The sequence below is a fragment of the Sceloporus occidentalis genome, unplaced genomic scaffold (genome assembly GCF_023333645.1).
Source record: "Sceloporus occidentalis isolate IW3139 unplaced genomic scaffold, rSceOcc1.0.p SCAF_238, whole genome shotgun sequence".
NCBI classification, from domain to species: Eukaryota; Metazoa; Chordata; class Lepidosauria; order Squamata; family Phrynosomatidae; genus Sceloporus; species Sceloporus occidentalis.
The window spans coordinates 991,517-1,016,698 of record NW_028317218.1 but is presented as its reverse complement, the minus strand read 5'-3'; the positions used below and the strand labels follow the sequence as shown (position 1 = coordinate 1,016,698).

Sequence of the window (25,182 nt, the reverse complement as noted above, 5' to 3'; positions counted from 1 at the left end):
AGGTCGATTGCGGGTTTTCATGGCTTATTAGGATGTGCCGACGTCTGCCCTTTCCCTGGTAGCGGAGAGATGCTGATAACACTAATAAGGAGAGGTGTTGACCTTTATCTTTACACGATTTGCTACAAGAGGCATGAAACAATCTTGCACGTGAAGAACAACGATCCTGCGCAACGTGCTTTTCGTCTGAAGTCTGGCTAAGCTTTAAAGGGATAGTGTCCCATACAGCTCGACCAATGAAGAAAGAGGTAAAGACAATGAAGAAAGCAACGAAAACAATTAAGAAAGCGACAAAGATAATGAAGAAAGCAACAAAGACAATGAAGAAAGCAACAAAGACAATGAAGAAAGCGACAAAGATAACGAAGAAAACGACAAAGACAATGAAGAAAGCGGTAAAGACAATGAAGAAAGCGACGAAAACAATTAAGAAAGCGACAAAGATAATGAAGAAAGCAACAAAGACAATGAAGAAAGCGACAAAGAGAATTAAGAAAGCGACGAAGACAGTCGTCTATCCACAAATGGCAATGTAAGGGTTTTGATCTATTGGTCGGCGAATGTTGAGACTTTAGCATCTACTGCTTGCCATTATTTCCATGACTATATGGCTGAGCATATGGGAGTGATAGTATCACGGCTACTTCAGTGCCAAACGTTAGCCGTCGGTGATCCATAGACCGTACAATTACGCTAAAGGCTAAATAAAGAAAGTCCTCCTAGCCACGTGGTTCCATCACATCATGTTCTCTCGCATCTACTGCCGCAGGCTTTTCTGATGACATCATCAGACGGTAATAATCTCGCTCATTGGATCGAAACCTGCCAAAATACCGACTCTTCCCCTGCTGTCTGCTGCCCCCCCCAACATTTCTCTTCATTCTGAAAACTTTATAATTATTCCATAATTTATGCCCAGAATCCTCAAACCTTTTTTTTTCTTCTTCCCAGCTTTTCTCGCCGTGTGGTAAAAACGATGTTGGCAAAACAAAAAGCGAAAATGTGATTTTATCTTCATTGCTATGGAAACCAGGTGGGTTGAGCCGCTCTTCCTGCGCACCATAAATCTTCGCTGTCTGGTATTTTTATTATAACATATGGCTGGAGTGTTTTTATAGACAGGTCGCATCATTACAGCAGTCACCCTCCGCTAAAACAAAACGCCGGGAGCAAAACCCGCTGATAAGCAGATACCTTACGCTGGATTTATGCAGGAGCACCGGTAGCCAACAAGAATTACTACCTGCTACTTGGGACTGGCAACTCCCATGATGCTCAGGCAGAAGATGCGCATAGAATCAGCCCCATTCGGCCCCCGTCTAGTCGCCCGTTTCTCCTGCTTAGATTCAGGAGCCGTATGTCTATCCCATGCATGTTTAATCCCCTCACTGTATTACCCTCTACCACTTCCGCTGGGAGGATGTTCCACATATCTACCAACATCCCAGTATCACAAATGCTGCCTGTTGGCTAATAAGCTAGAACAATCACGATGTATCAAAGTAGATCTTTAGCTCTGTTAAGTTTTAATAACCTAGTTTATGATTCCAGAGCGATATGTTTTTAAAGAACAGACATTATAATGACGTCTTTCTACCAAAAAGGAGGTTATAAAACATATGTTTTTTAAACAATGGGTTCGCTTTAAGATTCACAGAGGAAGAGATTTTGCAGACGTCGGAATTCCAGGTTGAAATAAGACAGGAAAACCACGCAGAGCGTGTCTTACCTTTGAACTTGTGGAACACGGCCCACAGCTCGGCAATGTCGGTGGCAAACGTGATGTCGGTGTCCAGGACAATGACCCGTTCCAGGCTGGTGGGAAGCGTCTTGGTCAGGACGAGCTTCATGAGTCCGTAAATACCGGAGTAGTGTTTATTCGGAATCCACGACACCTCCGACTGCCGGAAATAAATCACACGAGAGATCAACTCGCCACAGGCGCTCCAGATGGGCCGTATCGCAAGAGTAACCCCAACCTGTACGCTCAACATGCACGAGGTGGGGGACAGCAGGGTATTCTGGCCTGGGGGTGGGGGCTCAGTCCCTCCGTCACATAACGGGGACCTCATCTCAGTAATATGTATTTAAAAATTAAACATTGTCAATTCCTCTTCAAAATGCCCCATTTGGTTACACAAAAAGAGGGCAGAAAAAGCACATAAACAGTCTTAATAAAGCCCCACCCCAGCCACGCCTCTAACCACACCCCTACGATAAAAGTGCCCCTCTTCGGTCCTTTAATGATATAGTACCTTCTTCTCAAACATACTAGTAGCCTGAGCTTATTCTAGATGCAGAAAGTCCTGGGGGGGCAGGAGCTGCCGGGGCTGCTGGCATTTATATGCTGAATGTACATCCAAATTTATGTTGGCTGCAGCCTGGCTTCCACCTTCCAACACAACCCCAGCTGGAGGATAATATATTACCTTGATCAGTCCGCGGATAGAGCCGTGTGTTCCAGGAGCTTTAATTGCAAGAGGAGACGGGAAGCATGGAGCCAGACCGGACGGCGTGTTTGGGGGGGTTTGTATAGGAGATTGTTATGATCATCCCTGGATACTGTGAGCATGCGCCAAACAGGACATCAGAGGTTCTGAGCGCTCTAACACCAAGCCACAGATTTTAATAATGTATAGGAGTATTCCTATTGGATTCTTTTGGTGTGTTCTAAAAGACTGGGTGATTAAGACAGAGCCATTCTATTCTTCCCCACGGGCAGTATGATAAGGAGTCGGGGGGGTTGTTTAGTAGATCAGGGCTTAGATAACAGAGCGAGAATCATACAAATGGCTGATATGCAGCTGCCATAAAACATAATAATATGGGGCAAAAATTGGCCCACAACTGGGGTAAATATTTTTCCATTGTAAGGCCACTGAGGAACAACAGCCCCATCCATTGACCGGTATTATAAATTGGAACCATCACCGACCAGTCATAGGCCGGGCCAGTGATGGAAAAACCAAAGCGACGTCTCTTTAAGCATTTTGCCAAAGCTGATCAGGTGAACGGCGAGACGTTTACAAATCCATTATACCGGGGCTGGTTCCGGGAACAGATATAATCCATTAGGAACATTCCGTCAGGACGCAGGCTGGCATCGCTGGCTTCGTTTAACCTACTTAGGAACGGCAGCCGGCTCTGACTTAACGAGCGTCAGAGTGCCCAGCACTCTGTTAATAATTTGGGGCACCGCGTGTCCCTCGCCTAATTAGGATAAATTCAATGTTGCACAAGAACAATACAGCCTAATTTGTTTATGTAAATGAGTCTAATAAGCCGAGGGACCGAGAGCGTTCAGGTAAACCGTTTATGCGACGAGCGCCGTTCACAATAGCCACCCCTGGAGACAGAAGGGTGGTTTGAAAGCCGCCGCATTCCCGTGGATTCTTTGCCCCCGTGCTGCGCGCACGTATAATCGGGTTTCACAAGATCCACGCGCGGTAATCCCCGGTCTTTAAACGCCGGCCGTGGAGATAATCCCTGGTTACAAACTCAATACGCGTCCGACAGGCGTCCTGTGCCCCGGCTGATGGCTTTCTTACCCGAATTAAACCCCTCTTACCTGATGGATTAGTATTGTTTACTAGAATATGAAGGGTTAACGAAAGCCATAGAGCATCGACCCAATATATATATCAAGGTCCGGGTAATAATCTGTGATCGTTGTTCTCTCGAAGCGATGAAAAGATGCGACGGGAACTATTTGAAGGCATCGGCTTAGAGACCTTTAATGGTGTCAATCATGTACTGCTGGGTTTTAAAGGGACACTCCGGCCCTTTAATACATATGGTAGTGGCCCAGTCCCTTTAATTTTCTTTTAAAGATTCTCCAGAATGCCCCCATGTGCATTTGCCCCCCCCGCCAACCCCCAGCTCTTTTTTTCTGCCCTGTGTTTATGTGCAGAAAGCGCTCCCATTGAGTTCAATAGGAACTCTTTCCTGCCACCTATTGGCTGCTTGAAGCAGCCAATCAGTGGCAATAAAAATCAGACCATGAACGCGGAGGGCGTGTTACATTAAAAGATAATGAATTAGGTTAAGGAATCGAGAAATACTTTCTTTTGGGGGGGGGCGCTTATGGCTATCCAAAGGATCAGATATTGAAAAAAGAAGCAAATAAAAGTTCCTATTTTTTTCATAAAAAACACCTACGTTTTGGGAAATGTGCGCAGCCCCCCCCCCCCCGTGTTCCACTAGAAAGCTCCGTAAAAGTCTTAATGGTCCATCCAATCAAGCAAATTACCCCGTGTATCTCTGCACAACATGCCGGTGTTATCCTGTAAAACGCGTGGGTGTCTCGAGGACCCGCTCCTTTAATATTTATCAGAAGGTCTTCATTAATTTAATATCACAGGTTCCAGAAAATTATCTCTATCTGCTTTGCCGCCGAACACCGCCGCTAAGTGAATCATTTGAATCTTTCGGATTGAAGCCTCCTCATTATTCCTTCTTTCAGGCCAAACCTGGATCTGATTTCTTTTCATTTGGTCTTCCGTGATAATGATCCTCGTAATTGCTGAGAGTCTTCCCCTACAGCCGCCGGAACGCTGAATTTCTGGGCTAATCATACGAATAACAGTAAAAAAAGAACAGCGTACGGAGTCTTGTGATCTCCGGATTTCATAAAAATAGAAAATATAACGAAAAATGAAATGTTCTTTCCGCTGCATTGTTTTGCCCCCCCCCCAATTGAAGCCCTGAAGACGTAGGTGGGTTATAGGGTGATAATAAAAAGTGTCAGCTCTTGGTCTGCCATTTTTCCATTTAAAGCTTGGATTTAGCTAACAAATTAAAACAGTTCACCTGGGACTAGGTTACTAGCCCCACACTGTCTTACTTAGCGGCCCACAGTCTGGTGTAGGGAGATCGGCCAGGCATGGTCGACTTGCTGAAGGTCATGAGAAGAACTGGTGGGATTAGACCCTGCTGGTCTCCAGCTGAAATTGCCCAGACTTCTTCAGCAAACCGGAACCGGCAAATTCCTAGTGAGGTTGGAGGAACCCGACGGTTGGTCGTAGTGAGTCTCGGCCGTGTCCGAGCCGGCCGTGACCCTGATGGCCAAGTCAACTGGTGCTGAGTTCGCTTTAGTGTAGAGGTGCTCAACTAGCCATAGCAAGGAAGACTCTGGCCCGTGATGGGGCACAGGCCAAAATGACTCCTGGATGCAGAAAAAAAGACCAAGTGCTGGGATAGAAGATATTGAGCCACGCCACGGTCCTCTGCCCGCGAAGAGGTGGGCTAATCCAGCTATCTCTACTGTTCTACTCTAATGACTATCCCTTCGGCTCATAAGATTTTTCTTAGCAAATAAAACCTTGCTGAGTCAAGCACCGTCTAAATATTAAACACCTTGATTGGTTACATCTAAGCTGGGGTTTTGGAGGCGACTTTTAAGCGCTTAACGCCGTTCGTCATCGTTACCTTCAGCTCGTCGGCGTCGTAGAAATCCACTCGCACGGCGGGGACCATCCACGTCTGGAACAGAGTGGCCAAGATTTGCTTGGCGATCGTGTCTGCGATGAGGTGGAAGTGAAGCGGATTCCTCCTGCGCATAAAAAGACAGCATCTTGTCACAATCTGTACAAAAACTAAAGACGCGTTCCATGTAACACTCGAGGTCAACAAAGGGATGGGGTGAAATAATAATGGGCAATGCTTATAAGCTCATCAAATCACTGTATTCATTTCATATCACATTTCAAGCAGGGGGGGGGTCTATTATAATGGGTACCAGACCAAATGAGGATTCGTTAAGAAAGAAAGACGTGCCCAAAGTCTGGCTGTGAAAGGCGACATCCACTGTAGGAACCACCGGATTTACAGCGAGGAAACAGGGACCCCCGCAAAACTTTACGGGGGTTTTCTGCTCTTCTGCTTCTGTACTTAGCGCACAGTGCCCGGTACCTACGGCAAGCAGATGAGCTCTTTCGCATCTCAATAAGTCCTGCAGTCAGTATTTATCCCACCTACCGGCTTTCCAAAATACAATTATCCGGCATTTTTCCGATGACTTCCACCCCTTATCTACTGATGTGACCACAGAGACTGCCGTTAGTCGCGCTCCGAGGAGCAGCCATCTCTTGGATGAAAGAAGAACTTGGACTTCCTTTTCTGTCTCCCCGCCTGATGGATGGCTGACACCCTTTGGCGTCCGCCGGAGAACGAATCCGTTCATTTGCTATTCAAATGATATCCATTAAAATCTAATTCCGTCTCCCGGGAATTAGCGGCGCTGGCCGTTAACAACGTAACGACCCGCGTGGAGCAAAGATCTGGGCACCGGGGGAGAGACGTGACATTGTTGCTGCTGGTAGCTATCAGTTTGTCGAGTTCCTTAATGCAATTATGTACTTAATCAGCTATTTACATAATTGTGTTATAGGAACGGTAACAAGAGTAGCAATGTGTATATTCTAGAGGAAACAGACACTCGCGGAGCATCTAATACGCACATCATCTAATCATCGTGTGCCGACGCGGGGAGCCAAGGGTTCGGGTCTTACGTCTGAGCCGGCATTAAAGCTCCGTGCATTGCTAGGACCTTATTGACCCCAGCCATGGATAAACACATGAATAGAAGGAGTGGTGAAATATGTCTTTGGCAATAGATCGGCCCCATCCGGCCCCCGTCTAGTCGCCCGTTTCTCCTGCTGTAAAGACTCAAACCTCGTCTGAGATTCAGGAGCCGCATGCCGATCCCATGCATGTTTAAATTACCTGGGAGGCTGGTCCACTTATCTACCGCACTCTAAAATGATTAAATATCTTAAAAACAGACAAAAACCCACAGTTTTTATGATCTAAATGATAATATATCTTAGGTATGCTGTTCATCTTTAAACAAGCACATTTTTGAAAAAAATACTATATATATATATATTTTGTATATAATTTTTTTTTTAATTATTATTTAATGGTCTCTGCCCCTCTCCCCGGCACTCAGTGGGTTAAATAATGCATCCATTACTGCAAGCATCTCAAACCCTGCTGGATTTCCGCGGAAAATGTTGTAACTCGGGCCAGAAGCCGCTCTCCTTGTTCTCATTTCCCTGGATAAGAGGTTTCTATTGAGGTGTCAGCAAAGTTTTCATCACCAAAAAAAAAAAGGCTTGGCTTTGTGTTCTGAACAATTCTCTCCAGCGGCTTTTAGACAGAGGAGGACTCGGCGGTGTCATGATTAGGTCTTCTGAGCCTTTAATGTATTTATTAGGAGGCTTTGTCTCACAAATGCACGAGAACGATCCAAAAAGCTTCCGACGCGCGTCATATCTTTATTACCGAAACTTGGCCTGACCTAGAAATGTGCTCAGTGACATTAAACGAGGATCCGGTCCCTAAAGGCCACATTAAGGTACTTGGCACCCACTTAGACAAAAAGAGCCCCTCTTCCTCTCCCCTTCCGTGAGGTACGTACCACATGCACAGGTTGCCTCGGGTATTTGTCCTTTCTAGCCAGTCTTTGATGCCCCCTTACAGACAGTGCCTGCCGGAAAGTGGGCAAGTACTTACATGCTGTGGCCTGTAGCTTCCTCTCTCACACTGCGCGCCAGGAAGTGACATCATTTCTGTGCGCACAGCACAGTGAGGAGCTACAGCTCGGATCCTATGACTTCTAGCTGCGTCACACGAGAGGCATGGGTCCCTCACAGTGCTTCAGACCTCGGCTAATCTCCTGGACTTCGGCTGTCAGCTACCATCCCAGATTCGTCGCCCTCGGCTCCCCCTTCGGCCTGTGGGTCACCCAGCCCCCTCAGCCTCCTTCCCTTCAGAATTGTGTTTGTCTCATACTCCCTCCAGAGACCCCCGTTTCCTTTCTGTGACTCTTCCAAAGCAACTCTTGGGCCAGGTAGATCCGTAACAACCACGTCGAACCTTCCGTAAATACCTCCATGGCACCATTTCCAGTCTAAGCTCCAGAAGCAATCAGATGGACAGAAAGGGAGCACAAAAGAATCCAGTCAAGTAACCGTAACTGTCTGATGATTGGTTGTTGTGGCAACTACAATTCCCTTGACAGCTAAAGACGCAACCCCTTTTCTTTCAGGATCCTCGTAGAGCATCATGGGAGTTATAGTTTTAAGCGCTGTATATATAACTATGAATAGTTTCTTACAAGCTATCCCAAGTACCCCTATGGCCGGACAGACTTACCTGTGTGGCCAGATCTAGGGTATTACCCCAACATGGGGGGGGGGGCTTAATGGGCCCATGTGTTACAAAAAAAATGAAATGCAAATTTTTACCTGTGAAACAAGACGGACTTCACCAGCGTAACAACGTCCCGGCTGGCGTTATAACCGGCGCACACAATGGCCACGTGGATTGTCTAAAAGAAAGAAAGATAAAAACGTGTCATTTACATAAATCTATTCTAATATAGTAACAATATAAAGTATGACATCATTATCCTACAAAAACGATTAGTTTTGGCCACGTTCAGGGGATTTGCTAGAACAGATATTAAAAATGTATATTTTTTGTGCATACATTTATTTTATGATTTTATATATATCGGCCGGGAAATTCCATAACGCTGCGTATGCGATAACACAGGCGCTATAATTACATGCAATAAAAGGCATACAGGGCTATAATAGGCAGAGGAACTTTTAACCCTCGTAGGATTGGGTATCATCGCCATGCATGAGGATTAATATGGAGATTATTGTACGTTGCAACAAACGGACATGTTTCTCTTATGAAAAATTTACATTCCGGGGGAATTGGCCTTTTTAAGTGTAAATTTGTACCATCCGTGGAATCGGGAATAAAACATTATCCTGACAAGTGTTAGATTTCTCTAAACGTGCGAGTTCGGTGTTTTTTATCTCATTCTAAGAGGCGATATGAATAATAAATGATTGTGCATCGAGCCGGGCAGGTGGATAGCTAGCCGGGGGGGGGGGGGGATTTATCTATACATTGTATGCGGCGACCGCGTTTTCCCGTAGAGGGCAAAGGTCAAGCCTCGGAAATGGAAGGAGATATTAGAGGATGGGAATGGCGTCTTGTCAGGGGGGGGTTGTATGAACTCCGACCTTGGCCTTTTAATTTAAAAAAAGGGCAAAGATGGGGTGAATTTAATAAAATGCAGCTTATGTTTTTAGAATGTAAGCTCACGCGCGGGGCCCTCATAGAAGATTTCCTCTCTAAAGAATTATACACCCACCGGATATTTTATTACTCGTATCGGACAAAAATAAATTTTTCATAAATATTGTTCTGTTTTCTTTTTTTTAACCAGTTATATATATTATGCCCCATAATATAATGTTTTCTGGCATCAGAGAGCAGCTGATTCCCTGCGCCAAATTTTTTCAAAGGATAAACAAAAAAAAGCTTATTTTGTATAAAATATAAATATTTCCCAAAAATGTCTGCCTTACTTTTAACAAAATGGGGATTTGTTTCATGACCAAGCGGAATTGTTGATTCATTCTGCCTTTAATCGTTATAAATGATATCGTTTAAGATGCATTTGGATTACTTTGCCAATTCCTGCGCGGCTATAATTTATAATTCCAGCAATATTGCATTTTCGCGCATTGCGAGTTATAATTCCTGCTAATGTTTTAAATGCTTCATCTTTGTTTATAGAAATGAAAAATAATGTATTGAGACAGCTCTGGCCGGTGAGTGCCGCCAGCGGCCGCAAGGAAACGCAACCGAGTTCATCTCAGAGCCTTCTGGATTGATACATTTTGGCCGGGCAAACGACACAAATGTTTCGCTTTAACTCCGCTGTCCCAGAACGCCGAAAACAGCTAATTGTTCCTATACAAGAAGAACCTATGTTATTTTTTTAGTAATAAACCCCAGCGCTTTATACAGTAATATAACCCCCCAGCGCTGTATACAATAATATAACACCCCAGCGCTGTATACAGTAATATAACCCCCAGCGCTGTATACAGTAATATAACCCCAGCACTGTATACAGTAATATAACCCCCCAGCGCTGTATACAGTAATATAACCCCCCAGCGCTGTATACAGTAATATAACCCCCAGCGCTGTATACAGTAATAACCCCCAGCGCTGTATACAGTAATAACCCCCAGCGCTGTATACAGTAATATAACCCCCAGCGCTGTATACAGTAATATAACCCCCCAGCACTGTATACAGTAATATAACCCCCCAGCACTGTATACAGTAATAACCCCAGCGCTGTATACAGTAATATAACCCCCCAGCGCTGTATACAGTAATAACCCCCAGCGCTGTATACAGTAATATAACCCCCATCGCTGTATACAGTAATATAACCCCCAGTGCATTATATTATGGAGCAAAACGATGGTTTTATCGGTATAACGGAGACGCATGTGTGAAATCTAGTAAGAGTTATGGAGTGGTACTGTTAGCGCGCATGCACACATATAACATTATCCGCTCTATCTATATTATATTTCAAGCTCGGCCCATCCTCAAGCTTCACACGTAATGACTGCATTGAAAGACTCAGAGACATGCGCAAAAAAAAAAAAGGATACTTTAAAATAATATTTCACAGTTAAAATAAGGCTAGTTGGAGCATGAAAATGTTCACGGGCCGACTCAGAGGCGATTAACCTCCGCAAGCCTTTCTGAGCTCTAATGTTTTTAGCACGCGGGCTGGATTCTGATATACGGATCCGCATTACAGCAACATAAAACCGCCGAGTCTGAACAATAAAAGGTGACGACTTCACGTCTGGCGGCCCACGCCGGCCACAGTCATAATAAATGAGATTTAGACCCGTTTTAAATACACGTGAGCGGGGGGCGGTGGAGGGTCCTGTGCGACTCATTCATAAAACCACCATATATGAACCTGTAGGGGGCATATAGGAAGTCTCTATGGGGTAACTATATGAGCAGCTACAGCCGGCCTGCTCATTCTGTCGATCTGCCCATTGCCCCGAGAACCGGCCCAAGAAGCCATCACTGTGATAATCTGCCCTTCACCCTCAGGGTCTGCTCATTGACCCTAATAAACTGCCCCTTTATCTCGATAATCTCCCCATTCACCCTGATAAACTACTCCTTCGACCAGAGAGTCTATTCAGACTAATCTGCCCCATCCTCCTGATACTTTGTCCCTGATACAGTGATTATCTACTCCTATGACCAGAGTCGGTCCATTCACCTTAATCTGCCCCTTCACCCTGATAATCTAGTTTTTCGACCAGATAATCTGCCCATTCACCACAATCTACCCCTCCATCCTGATCATCTCCCCAAACAGCCCATGATCCCCACTGCCCAATGAAGCAGGAAAGTGGGGCTACTACACGAGACAGCGGGACAGAGCCTTAAAATCATGACGGCCCTACAAAAATCGTAACTGCTGGGAGGTAAACAAATCAACTCTAAGGAAACTGACGGGAAAAATGGAGTCACTGAGGTCTGAGAGGGGCTTCAAGACCATGACTTAGAAGGACGGGGCCAATCGAGGTGTAAAGTCGGAATAAAGTTTCAGAGACATTCCCATTAAAATCCCAGACATTCGCAACCAGGAAGATAACGGAATGGATGGTCTGCACCCCCCGATTTAAATGGCGCTTATGTGTGATAAATCTGTTTATTAAACCCCGCGATTCCCATACAAACCCGATCTCTGTGATAAAACCAGGAACCTCATTACACTCAAATTCTCCGAGCAGCAGCTTTTAGGAATCAGGCCTGAGCTCATCTTCTCCATTCTCCGGGAAAGAAGTTTGGTGGAATAAACCGAAAGAGCCGTGCCGAAAGGCGGTGTTTAATCAAAATATGTCTTGCAAAGAGACTTTGACCCTAGCCGGCCCTCGGCCGAGCCCTAAATCCAGGGTGAGCCGAGGGAAAATGCTTACCGAGGCTACCGAGCGTGCAGCGAGAGGATTCTGTTCTGCTAAGTGATGCTCTGAGATGTCTCTGGAGGCACAGCTGCAGCTAATCAGGCATGGAAATGCACAAAAAAAGAGCTGTTTTTGCCAGGAATTGCCTGAAGGATCACAACATCAGCATGACAAAAACCGTCTGCTTCTGGGAAACTCAGATCTAATCTGGGAGGTATAATTGGGTTTGGAAGCTTGGGCTTGCAGGCATATTCTTTGCACATGTCCGCTGGTCCACGGCACACGGTCTTAACCGTTCTACTAAGAGCAGAACTTCGAACGCCTACGACGCTCATTCGGTCTGCCATGAAAAGCCGACTCCTTTAGAAACCAATGTATGCAAAGCTATAGGTTTCCGGCCGCGTAGAGACAGCACCAAGGCAGCCAGGACCACATTCTCCCATGATGATTAGCCAGCCTTGGGCATTCTGGGCTTTGTACCGGTTGTCCCGCCAAATGCTATGGTCAGAGTGGGTCATACCATTGAGAGTAGGTGATACCAATGAGAGTGGGTCATACCATTGAGAGTAGGTAATACCAATGAGAGTGGGTCATACCATTGTTGCATAACCCAATCTACAACCAACTTGCAAGCAGATCGTGAGGTCTGCATATATACCCTACCGCATCCGAAGACCTTTGGTTCTTTAAGAATCATGGAAGATGTAGTCCATGGCTAGAGGTCACTGTTCAAGTTTTCGTTGATGGAAGCCTATAGCCCAAGAACCAACCCAAGGGCCTACAGATATTACTTAAATACAAAGCTGATTAAGGCTGAGATGTACTACCTAAACCAAACAGGGAAAACGGCCATGGTATCCTGCGGAGATTGGTCGCCATCTTGAAATTACGTGGATTGAGATCAGTTATTTTTTCCCCCCCAAATTGTTAGTAAATATCTGGCATCGACTTCTGAAAGTCACAGGTCTGCTCAAAAAAAGTTTTAACATAAAGCCTTGATTTTTCTCTAACGTCGATTCTTTTTGTAGAAAATTGTTAATCTAATGAGGATTATTAGTGAGAAATATTCAAGGCGGAAGGACTTTTTTTGCCCCGGGCTCGAATTCCCGCTCTGTGTTTTGTTGAGTATGTTGAAAGAACGATTGATTCAGGGAGATACCCGATTTCATGCATCTCAGTTTTAACAAGCAGAACTGGCGGGTGAATTATCTGATGAAGGGAGGGGAAGCCACGATGTTCTAAACTCGGAGAAGACAAAGACATGGAACACAATGGATGCCCCAGGCTTTTCATTAAGTTATAATATTAAAGTTATAGTTAGTCTGGAAGCCTAAGTTGCTAATTGAAGATGCTCTTTATTTAAAGAGGAATCGCTCCTATATTAACCAATGTTAGGAGACATCACTAGACATGAGAACTTTCCAGGGTTGGCTACCTGCAGCTGACCCTTTTCGATGGGCGTGGCTATATTCAGGGCGGGGCTAGGAAGACATGGGTGGAACTAGCCCCAGTTAGCCCTAAATAGGACGGGAACGAGGTGGGCGGAACCTAGATAAGGAAGGGGCGTGGTTATACGTCACTTTCTTGCATCGAGGATGAAGCAACTGATTGGCAGTTCTTCACCAGAAGACTCCGCGTCAACTCTGCCATGTTCCCGCGTATGCACATTCCTAAAATATCCACCGACTGGATATGCATAACGTGACATCGCGGGTATCCGGTCGTCTGTTGCTCTTACATCATTAAGCAGCCGCCGGCTGGATATGTGTAACGTGACATTACGGATATCCGGCCGTCTGCCGCTCTTACATCATTAAGCAGCCGCCGGCTGGATATGTGTAACGTGACATTACGGATATCCGGCCGTCTGCCGCTCTTACATCATTAAGCAGCCGCCGGCTGGATATGCGTAACGTGACATCGCGGATATCCGGCCGTCTGCCGCTCTTACATCATTAAGCAGCCGCCGGCTGGATATGCGTAACGTGACATCGCGGATATCCGGCCGTTGGCCGCTCTTACATCATTAAGCAGCCGCCAGCTGGATATGCATAACGTGACATCACGGATATCCGGCCGTTGGCCGCTCTTACATCATTAAGCAGCCGCCAGCTGGATATGCGTAACGTGACATCACGGATATCCGGCCGTCTGCCGCTCTTACATCATTAAGCAGCCGCCGGCTGGATATGCGTAACGTGACATCACGGATATCCGGCCGTTGGTCGCTCTTACATCATTAAGCAGCCGCCGGCTGGATATGCATAACGTGACATCGCGGATATCCAGCCGTTGGCCGTTCTTACATCATTAAGCGGCGGACCGCGTGGGATTTTTAACATGAGACTTTTAAAATGCACTTTAACGGTGAAAAGCTCATATCCAGTGCTTACTTGGCTCATCTCCGGCCCGCGGAAAGCCATTCTTTACCCGTGTAATTGTGGAACGGAGTAGGCGTTATGCAGCTGCTACTGGGGCCCACTTGAGACAGTTTTGTTCAAACTATTTTAATTGAAGTATAATATCGTAACGCTTCTAAGCCATTATTACACCAGAATTGCATTCTCTTGGAGAAGGGGAAGCGTTTAGTTTCCCATAAAGCAAACAAGGAAGAAATAGCAAATCACTCCATTTACATAACGATTATTGCAGAAAATAAAAGGCGACTGCTGAGGGTGGTGGAAACAGAACGGCGGCGCCTTGGGTTCCCGTGGATCTCACAGCCGCAATGTGCTAGATAACAGGGGTGCCGGGAGGGGGGGGGGGTGAGTTGGGGCAGGTAGGATTTAACCCTCGCGTGACCTACAGCGCTCGAGAGGTAACTAACAGCCATGTTGCAAATTTAAATGGCACTTCCAAGCGTCTGAATATGACTAGTTGATAATTAACATATGTTTAATTGCTATGCAAATTCAAGTCTAAATGTCAAACTGATAAAAGCTCACTTACATAAATCGCCAATAAACAGATTGTGGCTCTTTGATCTCTAACGGGTGTTCTCTGCTCCATCGCGGCACCCGATTTGGCACGGAGTGCTTTTTGGGAATCACACCGTGTCATGTCAGCCGTTGACTAATCAGCACCCGAGCAGCAAAAATATTTATTCACCTATTTAGAGGGTATTTTATAACCTGGAGGGAGACACCAAGTCTTTGCAATAAAAAAAAAAAGAATACTTTATAAAGAGAAACAATGAAACAAAATGTGGCAAATACTCATTAAAGGTCGTATCATTAATGTAGCCTTTAGCATTCTAGGTTTCAAGGAAAGTGCAGAAGTGGTAGAGGGTAATACAGTGAGGCATGGGATAGACATACGGCTCCTGAATCTAAGACGAGACCGACGACTGATTAAGGTTTGAGTCTTTACAGCAGGAGAAACGGACGACTAGACGGGGGCCGGATGGGGCCGATCTGCCGGCAGATTCTGTTTCTGTGTTAGGCTTATACCGCTGAGAATATCTTTAAGATCCATAGTAGATCCACACATCGGGGCAAATCCCTCTCCCACTCATACTCAGCATTAATATGAAATGACAAAACACAGACTGTTGTATGTTCAGCATTCAAATAATATCCATGGGTTTAATGTGCCAACAACTCACAGCAGTCTCTCCAATCGCCTGATGCCCTTCTTTCCTCCCCTGATGTCCCTCTTTTCTAGGAGGTCAGAATATTTGCTGGGTATGAGGGGATCACAGAGTTCTACAACCCTAAAAGCCCCGATAATGTGTATAGAAACAGCAAGAAACAGCTTTTTAAATTAAACGGAATAAATAAAATTATTCTTCTTTTAAGTGCCTCACTCAGTGACACAAATACCCCGCAATAGGGCACAAAGTCACATAAAAAGTCTGGGTAAAGCCCCTACCCTGACCACACCCCCTAATACAAGTATCCTTGTTTGGCTATTTGATGTGTTATGACATCATTCGTCAAAGGAAGTCATCTGCTTTTTCCTCTACACAATGCAAAAATAATGTGCATCAGCTGACCGAGAGTAATTATTTTCTTTTTTGCAGTCTTACCGCAGCTGCAGGGCCGCTATTCACTAAATCATGTGTTATAAAAATAAAATTAATTTTACATTTGATGCCCCCTGAGGTTTTTTTTTTGTTCTTTACAATTACAATGCTGTCTCGTCTGGATGAAAGCTCGGCTCACACTCTCGGTGCTGGCCATAGGCCGCATCCAGAAGCTTCGTAAGCATTCGAGTGAGTGGAAACTAGCCTCGGGCTTCCGGAACAAGAGAGGCGAGCCTAGAATGGTTTCCATGGTGTAATACCCATCAGCTATCTGGCTAAATTACTACAAGGCAGCTGCATGGTACCTAGACTCGGCACAAGGGTCCGTGTGCCATAGAGCACAGGTGCGCACACTAGGGTCTCATCTGCCACAACACCAGCCCAAAAGTACCTACCGAGTCTCGCAAAACTTACTGCACTCGATGGGTTAACCGCACGAGTCCGACACAAAAATAAAAACTCTTTATGAAGCTGTCAGATAACTCCTACATATAAGCGTTTCCTTCCAAAAAACATCAAACGGCCGTAAAAGCAATATTTATACCAATCACATGACTCACAATTCTGGCTACTTGTTTTTACTTTGCAATCTGTTGCCGTTTTTTTTTTTTCTGGCACGGAAAGCGTTAACCGCTTCCTCCTCTGATCCGACTTTCTCTAACTGCTAATTATTAAATATGTCGTTTGAGGATGTGTTATGTTTTCATTAAAAAAACCCAAAAAACATATTTGTTTTGATTTTTGATAAGAGCCGTTAAAAAAAAAAAAAAAAAAAAAAAAAAGTGAAAATTTGTATATTTTGGTAAATGGAGTCCACGCTATGACTTTAAGTGAATGGGGTAGATTAAACAAAAAAATGTTAAATGAAAGAAATGTTGCAGTATTGAAATAAACACCAAAAATCTGTAGATATCCGGTCATTCTTCCGATATTAGCGACGATTGGACGGCTATACAGACCGGTGGTTTGAGAGTCCCAACAGAGAAGGTGTAATGGATTTCATGCCCGTGGCATTTATTCGCTATACAGCGAGTTGTGATTAACCTACACACCAGACGCGGTCAGCTCAGCCGTTCATGCAGAGGAGGACTCGGAGGAGCGGGCGCGTCATTTAGTTGACGTCGGCTCTCGTGGGGGCTCCAGTTGGACCCAGTGGACGGTTGAGTTACTCGAGCTGAAAATGAAGAACTTGTCCGATCTCCAAAACTATCCTGACTGCCGACTCGACCACAGTTCACGCTGCCTCGGGTCAAGTTGACTCGACTGACATCTTGTTGCGATGACAAGCCAAGGAACTCGTACGTTCATGGAAACTGCAGCTCGGCAAGGTCAACGTGACTGATGTAGGGGATAAGTTGACCCATAACAGCAATCAACTTGATAGAGCTGCCCAACTCGACGTTCAACTCAACCCCAACCTAACTTATAGAATAATGAGACACTCGATCTCTGACTCAACGGCAAGTCTTGACGAGCAACTCAATGGCACTTGATCCAACTCAACCTTTCTTTCTGAAGGAACATGTTGCTGTTGAGCGGTTTGAAGTTAAGACAGTTTAATTACTTCTATTAAGTTCTATAAAACAGTTATTGAATACAAATAAATAAACTATAATTACCAAAAGCACACAAAAAAATAATAAAAAAAATCCCCCAAACAATAAAAATGTCTACCAATGTAACCAGATAGCAATTTTTCTAACAATACTGGGATTATACGTACAATGAAACCGACAATTAGCCAGCTGCCTAACCTAGCAGATTGGCTTATTTTTTTATTTGTGCGATTATTCATCTAATTTTTAATAGGTTTTTTTTTGGTAATTAGAATGTTCCTATTTATATTTTATTAAAAGTGATTTTTTTAAAAAGAGGAAATTTATAGTATTTTTATTATATGAAGGTATGTTTATTATGTATATATATATTTTTTTTTCTTCTCTCTTTTAATTCTGTTACTTTTTAGCCTGGAGATTTAGGAACGACGAGGGAAAGTCGCAGTAGCTCTGCAGCTGGAGGATGTATCCTACTCTGACGGGATCCAGTGTGTTTGAAACAGATGTTAATGGATCAACTGGTGATGCCCTCCTAAACGGGGCTACGCTTCAAAGGCTGTGAGGGGGCCAGGTACACATGTACACAGCTATCAATGAGAACTGAACCAAGAAGCGGACGGCTGGGTTCCCCGTTTGCTTGACTCCCATGAGAATCCCTCTCGCCGGCAGAGCTGCTTATTTATTTACAATCCGTCTCTTCGTTCCTTTTAAACTGTGTGATGTTTTAACATTAACCTCCGTTCCAGCGACGCCGTGGAAGCTACATTGTCACAGGGCGCTAAATCTGTATCAATTTGTTAAACTACCGAATAGGTTGAAGATGAAGATACAAGCGTAAAGGGGAAACTAGCTGGTTATAGGATATATTATATATATATATATATACACACATATTTATATATACTTAACTATACACTATGGCCATGAGGGTCATGTGTACAGGCTGTTCCCTCCGCCAATGGTACCCGATGGTGGTTAAGACCCTATATCATCTGCAGCATCATGCGGCTGAGATACAGGACCTTATGATGGTGAAGTCCTTTTAAAGAGATCGAGTGACTTGTTTCCCTACGTCGCTGGTCAGTTTCAGTCTTTGAAAACAGCAGGGACATTCGGTCCTCGGGGTAATATTGAGCTTCATGTTCAGTAACACAATATATTGAATATCTTAAGAAAGGATAGCGTTAGATACCCCCTACCAGATCTAGTCATGATAAAAACCCCGTCAGAAAGGACACTATCAGCAGAAGTCCCATTGTAGCCGCTAACGGCAACATGTTTACCTGCTTGACATTAGGTGGCATTGTATGTCTTTGAAATAATTTCTCCTGAGGTTTCGAGCACTAAGCCCTCCAGGGGCATCAAACTCCAATCCTGAAGACATGGCCATGGCAGGAACGCAGATTTCAGGGAGCGAGTTTGACGCGTTATCCCTTGAGGCGTAGCTCCTGGGTTTTTACTACATGCACCTGCTCGGCCGCAGAGCACATGACTTCAGGAGGATGGCTGGGATTTCACAGCTTCGGTTAACCATATCAGTAATCCTAGAGCGAGATTTCAGCACGAGAGACGCCAAGTGACGCCCAAGCGATTCAAGCTGGCGTCGCAGCTAACGCAACGAGCAGAGATTTGCGTTTGGGGAGCTTGGAGACCGCGAGTTTATTAACGGCTCGCTACTTTATCGATTACGTACTTTATAATTTAACAAACACCGGCAGGACGAAAACATCTCATTGAACCATAAAGACTTTTCGAAATACAAGAATCTCTAAGCAGCAGACGTCAGGAGAGATGCCGAGATTGCGTCTGCATCCCTCAACTAAGCTTTCGAACCTACGGAGAACTTAAATCGGGGCAGAGACCACCGAATGGCTCCTGGAGCATCTGAGAAACCTCCAGTGCTTCAAGGTTTGAGTTTATTGTCATTGGGGAGACCGTTGTTCCTGAGGGTTGGAGGAATCGCACATGGTTCTGCACCTCTTCCATATGAAGTATGAGGGAGATGCGCCATGATAGGTCTTTGTACATAACACCCATTGGAGACCACATGACGTTGGGGCAAAGATTTTGTACGTTGGAATGATGATAAGGCCACTTGCTCCATCTTTGAACCGGAATCGTTATTGATGCATGGCTTCCGGTGTGTCTTCATAAAGAGATTTTCCACTCAGACTTGGCATGTCCACTCTCAAGAGCCGTATAGTTGGAGACTTGAATGGCGATCCTTGTCAAGGCAAAAGAGATAAAATAATTTTGAAATTCCAACTGGGAAATTCAATGTCTTATCATCCGGGTCCTTTCATGTAAGACATTGTCTTTAGGTGACAGCCAGGCCCGCATTAAGAAGCAGCAGAAGCGTTGTCATCCCAGCTTTTATCATCACTTTACAAGAATTCCGTTCCGATTAATGGAAAACTCAGGTTCTCCGGAGTTGATCGCGTCCAACGATCACCTTGCCTTTGATCCAGAGCACTAAACTCTTTTGGATGTCACAGTTTGGCTGCTAATACAGCAGAACAAATTGTGCAGATGTAATTCTTTGACACGGAGGGACGTTCTAAAGGGGGATACGCGGTACGTGTAAAGTATACGGAACCGACGCCTCCGAAGAAGCATTCCGAAGATCACGCAAGGTTCTGCTGCAATTAACGGCTTGAAGAGAAGGTGATGAGGAAAGTTGCCACTTTACTTTTCATTTGAAAAGTGTGACCCGGTCTCCAATTTAAATGGAGACACTTAGAAAAATGAACTCCGCGGGGAGTTAATGGTCTTCTGGAAAGCAATTTGCATATAATCAGATAAAGATAAGGAGTAGGTCTGGCTATCCACGGCGTTCTATCCACTACAGAGTGGACTCGGGAGATAACTCATTGAGTTCCCGGCAACCCCGAGCTTCCGGTGACCGGTTCCTCTTGGACTTCAACTGAGTTTTGGTCCTGGAGCTTCTGGAGGTAGGTAACCTCAGGCTCCAGGGAGGAAGAGAAGCAGGAAACTTTGTAACAGGTTCTCCGTTAGTCTTGGCGGTTCTTATAGCTCACAGCACATTGAATTTGCCAGGGTCTCGGGCTCAGCCCCCGGTGGCTCCCAGGGACCTACTCAACTGTTTGTGTGTTTGGTGTCCCCATATTCCTACCCGTTGCTGTTGTTTTCATCCAGATGTTTGACACAGATTTAAACTATAAAGCCAACACCGTTTATAGTTCCCGAGATAAAATCTTTAGCGTATTGGCCACGAGATAATAAAAAAAGAACAATATGTAACGCATAAAAAAATAGCAAGATTGGTTCTAAATATCTGTTATGTTATTTAACCTCTATTATAAATCAAAGGGCGAGAAAAAAAAATCATAAAGGAAAAAGCCTGGCCTTTGTGTTGGGCAAACACAGGAATAAATTAAGCAACAATTTGTATTTACAAAGGACGCCAACTTCAAAAGCACCGATCCTAGAGAAAAAAAAAAAGAAGAAAAAGCTACAGGATGAGAGGCAGAGAGACCGCCTGATGTTTGCGAGAGGGATAATTCCTCTCGCGCAGACACACACATGGATTGCCAGAACGTCCAATTTAGAATTAATTATAAGAATTAATTGGAAGTTAATCCCTACCTACAGATTTGTACACTAACCTTGCAGTCAGAAAGGAATTAGGCGTGTGATGCGAGGCTTCAGATCCAGGATGGATGCCAAGGAGGTCCGTAATGTATCCGGTTTTCTGGATGGGTTTGAGATGAGTAACCAGCTCAGGTATGATGAAACCCTTCGGCGCCTTCTACGGACGAGACGTTCTTCACATGCCTTGGTCAACGAGGGTCGCCGTGTCATAGCACGCGGATTAGCTTGCCACATGGCTTTTATAAAATATTGGGTGAAATCGATGAAGGATTGGAGATAAAAAAAAAAAAACTAAAAAAGATTAGTATCAGTGTCTTGCTTCCCATTGGTCCTCGAGTCAGGGGCCAAAGCTCCTACCTCTAACATCTTCTCCTTGGTCACTGTACTTGAGGTCAGCTTTCACCTTTGCAGGTCGTCGCTTGCAAAGGATCAATAAGACCCACTATAGTCCTTCCTGATTGGCCCATTTTATTTTTGTAGCCAATCCGGAGGTTCCTGACTTCAGGTTTTCTGGATTTCTTGGCAACGTCACTTGAGTTGTACATTGGGGACTTGCTGCCATCACTGTGCGAAATCCCCCTCTGTTCCAGGGGTCCAATGCACGTGGGCAAAAAAATCCCAGAGGCAACTGAGAACGCAGGGCAATAACCAAAGGGCATAAAACGTCTTGATTCTGATCCCAAAAAGAAACCAAGAACTCTGATTGGCTGGAATCACACAGAGATTGGCTTTTAAATGCCCCAGCTTCAAAAAACATCCTTTTAAAAGCACATGGAGTCGAAGCTGATACCGTTACATAACCTTTCTGGACCTCAGAGGTCTCTTATTCAGATGAAATTCTTTTGAATTGTTATTTAGTATTAATGAGAAAACTTTTCCTAACAAAAACATGAATATTCTGAAGCGGATTTCTCTCCAGTTTTCTCCGTCCCGCGAGACCTGCCCGACTCTCGCTGTCTGTCTAAGCTACACGGCCCATTTGATGTGAGCTCCGAGTCCTCCGGAGAGCCGCTTCTGTCTAAACACGGCACGCCATTAACTCCGCGAGTCCTGGAACGGAACTGCCCTAATTGCGGGGATTAAAACTTCTGTCCGCTTCTAATCTTGTAAACAAAAAAATATATATTGATGGATAACTCTTATTAGTGTTAATTTAAGGCGGATAAAAGCGGACGATATTAATGGCTGCAAGATTTTGGCCTTAATCATGGTAATTTATACAGTTATTTAGCGGCAGTGCCCGTGAAGTCTTCTCTCTCATTCCTCTGGAACCTTAAGCTTTATTCCTCCCCACTTGTTATGAAGGGATGTGAATATTCATTTTTTTGGGTACCATCATAAAAACACAATTTAAATTCTGTTGAAGTCCTTTTTTTTTTGCGATCCTCATAGAAGTGAAATACATCCCGGCTCTAGCTACCCTGACCTTTAAGCGATGCAGGTAGGCGGTCCTGCTGATGTTGGTGGGCGGTCCCACATGCGGTAAAACACCATGGTTGGAGGGGAAAGTAGGCGGAGAATGGGGCGTGTCACAACGGCGCTCCCCCAAGTTTATCCATGGTGGCTCGGAGACCCAGCGTAAATAATCAAATGAGGACGGTGCTCAGATTGAGGTTTCTGTCCCCAAAATAGTCCGCTCTTAAGTCTAAAATGGACAAAACATGGACTTTCGACTTATAACAACAATATCATTGTAAATATTACCACCGGGTTATTCCATTTAATGTCACCTTTACGTTGTATATCAGAGGCCCTGGATGCTATAAAATTATCCAAATTGGAATTTTGTTAATATTTCAGAAAGAAAAAAAAAATATTTTCCATTTAAATAGGGATACATTTTATTCTCCTGCTACTGAACACAAGATTCTGTGGGGAATCGGACAACGTGATCATATCAATGTGTTTTTGCCGCTTGAATTCATTTTAAAATCTGGAGGGTTCATCATAGAGTGGCACGATGCTTTATCGAGGCTGACCGGTCATCTCTATGGTTTCTCTATGGTGATGGAGGGAAAAAGGATTAAAACTATTAGGTCTGTACCTCGCATTTCTCCACGGCCGGCTGCTGGCCGCACTCCGAGCTGTTCCCAGCCACGATCCCGGCCCGCAAGCTCTCGCTGTCGCCCGTGCCTTCCTCCATGGAGTAGGTTTTGGAGCGGTTGCCTTGGCGATGTGATGGCCCCCGATTCTGTACCAGGCTGAGCTGCTTGCGCAGGACTCGGTTTTCCTCCTCCACTTCTCGCATGCGCAGCTCCAGGCTTTCTCGCTGGTTTGAGGCTGAGTAACGTGGACTGTGGGACTGAGAGTCCAGCGGAGACAGGGAGATGGACTTCCCATCTGCAAACAGAGAGAGAGAGAGATGATCCTCAGTACATGGAAGCCAAGCCCCACTTACTATAAAGGTTTGCTGAGTAGGTTCCTTAAGACTATAGTCTAAAACCCCCCATTTACTTGCCCGTGCCCACTTTCACCTGCCGCCTCATCCATGGTATTAACTACACCAGTCTCTGACCCTACAGGAGCCAACTGTATCCAAAAAGCATGTCCGGCAAGTAATGAAATTGTTGGGGGGTAACAAGAGTTTCCTCATAGTACGACACGGAGAGGTAGAAATATGTAAGTATATTTTCTTTTTTAGAAGTGTAAAAGTTAATTTTACTTTTTTAGGGCAATACTTGGTTTGGCGGTGAAGCCACACTTGGGAGACCCTTTTAGGGCACCAGTGGGCAGGATCTGTAGTCTGGGCATAGGTGGGAAAAGGATGGGCCATAAGCAAATATGGGTGTAAAAGGTTTAAATTGGGAGTAGCATACATGAGTGAGTGGAGTTAACACTAAACTCATCCCCATTTTGCCTTACGCCCCAGCTCCAAAACACAACGCTCTAGTCTTTAAATTACACCCCGCCACAAGTTTTTATCCGGCCCGCAGCAACTTCCCAAACTTACACAGTACACTTACACATACATCCACACACAGCCACTCCAACACTATCCACTTACACATACATAAACACACAGCCACTCCAACACTATACACTTACACATACATACACACACAGCCACTCCAACACTATCCACTTACACATACATACACACACAGCCACTCCAACACTATCCACTTACACATACATACACACACAGCCACTCCAACACTATCCACTTACACATACATACACACATAGCCACTCTAACACCATACACTTAACCATACATAAACACATTGCCACTGCAACACTATACAATTACACATTCATACACACACAGCCACTCCAACACTATCCACTTACACATACATACACACATAGCCACTCTAACACCATACACTTAACCATACATAAACACATTGCCACTGCAACACTATACAATTACACATTCATACACACACAGCCACTCCAACACTATCCCCTTACACATACATACACACATAGCCACTCTAACACCATACACTTAACCATACATAAACACATTGCCACTGCAACACTATACAATTACACATTCATACACACATAGCCACCGCAACAGTATACACTTACACATACATACCCACAAAGCCACTCCAACACTACACAATTACACACACATTTGTTTATTAAAATTGAATATCTTGTTAGGGTATTTATGTAAAAAAAATTATAGCCATTTCTGTTAATCCATGTTTCTCATTTGATCTATATGGATATAACGGGTTATAAGGACGGGATTAGTTATACGGCCGGAGAGTATATAATATATAATATGAGGAATATACAGGGATATAACAGGTTATGAGGAGGGGATTAGTTATACGGCCGGAGAGTATATAATATATAATATGAGGAATATACAGGATATAACGGGTTATAAGGACGGGATTAGTTATACGGCCGGAGAGTATATAATATATAATATGAGGAATATACAGGGATATAACGGGTTATAAGGACGGGATTAGTTATACGGCCGGAGAGTATATAATATATAATATGAGGAATATACAGGGATATAACGGGTTATAAGGATGCGATTAGTTACATGGCCGGAGAGTATATAATATATAATATGAGGAATATACAGGGATATAACGGGTTATAAGGATGCGATTAGTTATATGGCCGGAGAGTATATAATATATAATATGAGGAATATACAGGGATATAACGGGTTATAAGGACGGGATTAGTT

General features: G+C 44.5%; 1 protein-coding gene across 3 annotated transcripts in view; it reads right to left on the bottom strand.

Moving 5' to 3' along the window:
* Nucleotides 1-25,182, bottom strand: part of LOC149276469 (xylosyl- and glucuronyltransferase LARGE1-like) — an 87,733-nt gene that overhangs the window by 39,342 nt on the left and 23,209 nt on the right. For all 3 annotated transcript variants that reach the window (XM_089503618.1, XM_089503619.1, XM_089503620.1), the window contains exons 2-5: nucleotides 23,062-23,357; nucleotides 8,250-8,332; nucleotides 5,428-5,551; nucleotides 1,730-1,901 (exon numbers count right to left, since the gene is read on the bottom strand). In XM_089503618.1, coding sequence (XP_089359744.1) covers nucleotides 1,730-1,901; nucleotides 5,428-5,551; nucleotides 8,250-8,332; nucleotides 23,062-23,357 — 675 coding nt within the window. The remainder of the gene's footprint in view (nucleotides 1-1,729; nucleotides 1,902-5,427; nucleotides 5,552-8,249; nucleotides 8,333-23,061; nucleotides 23,358-25,182) is intronic.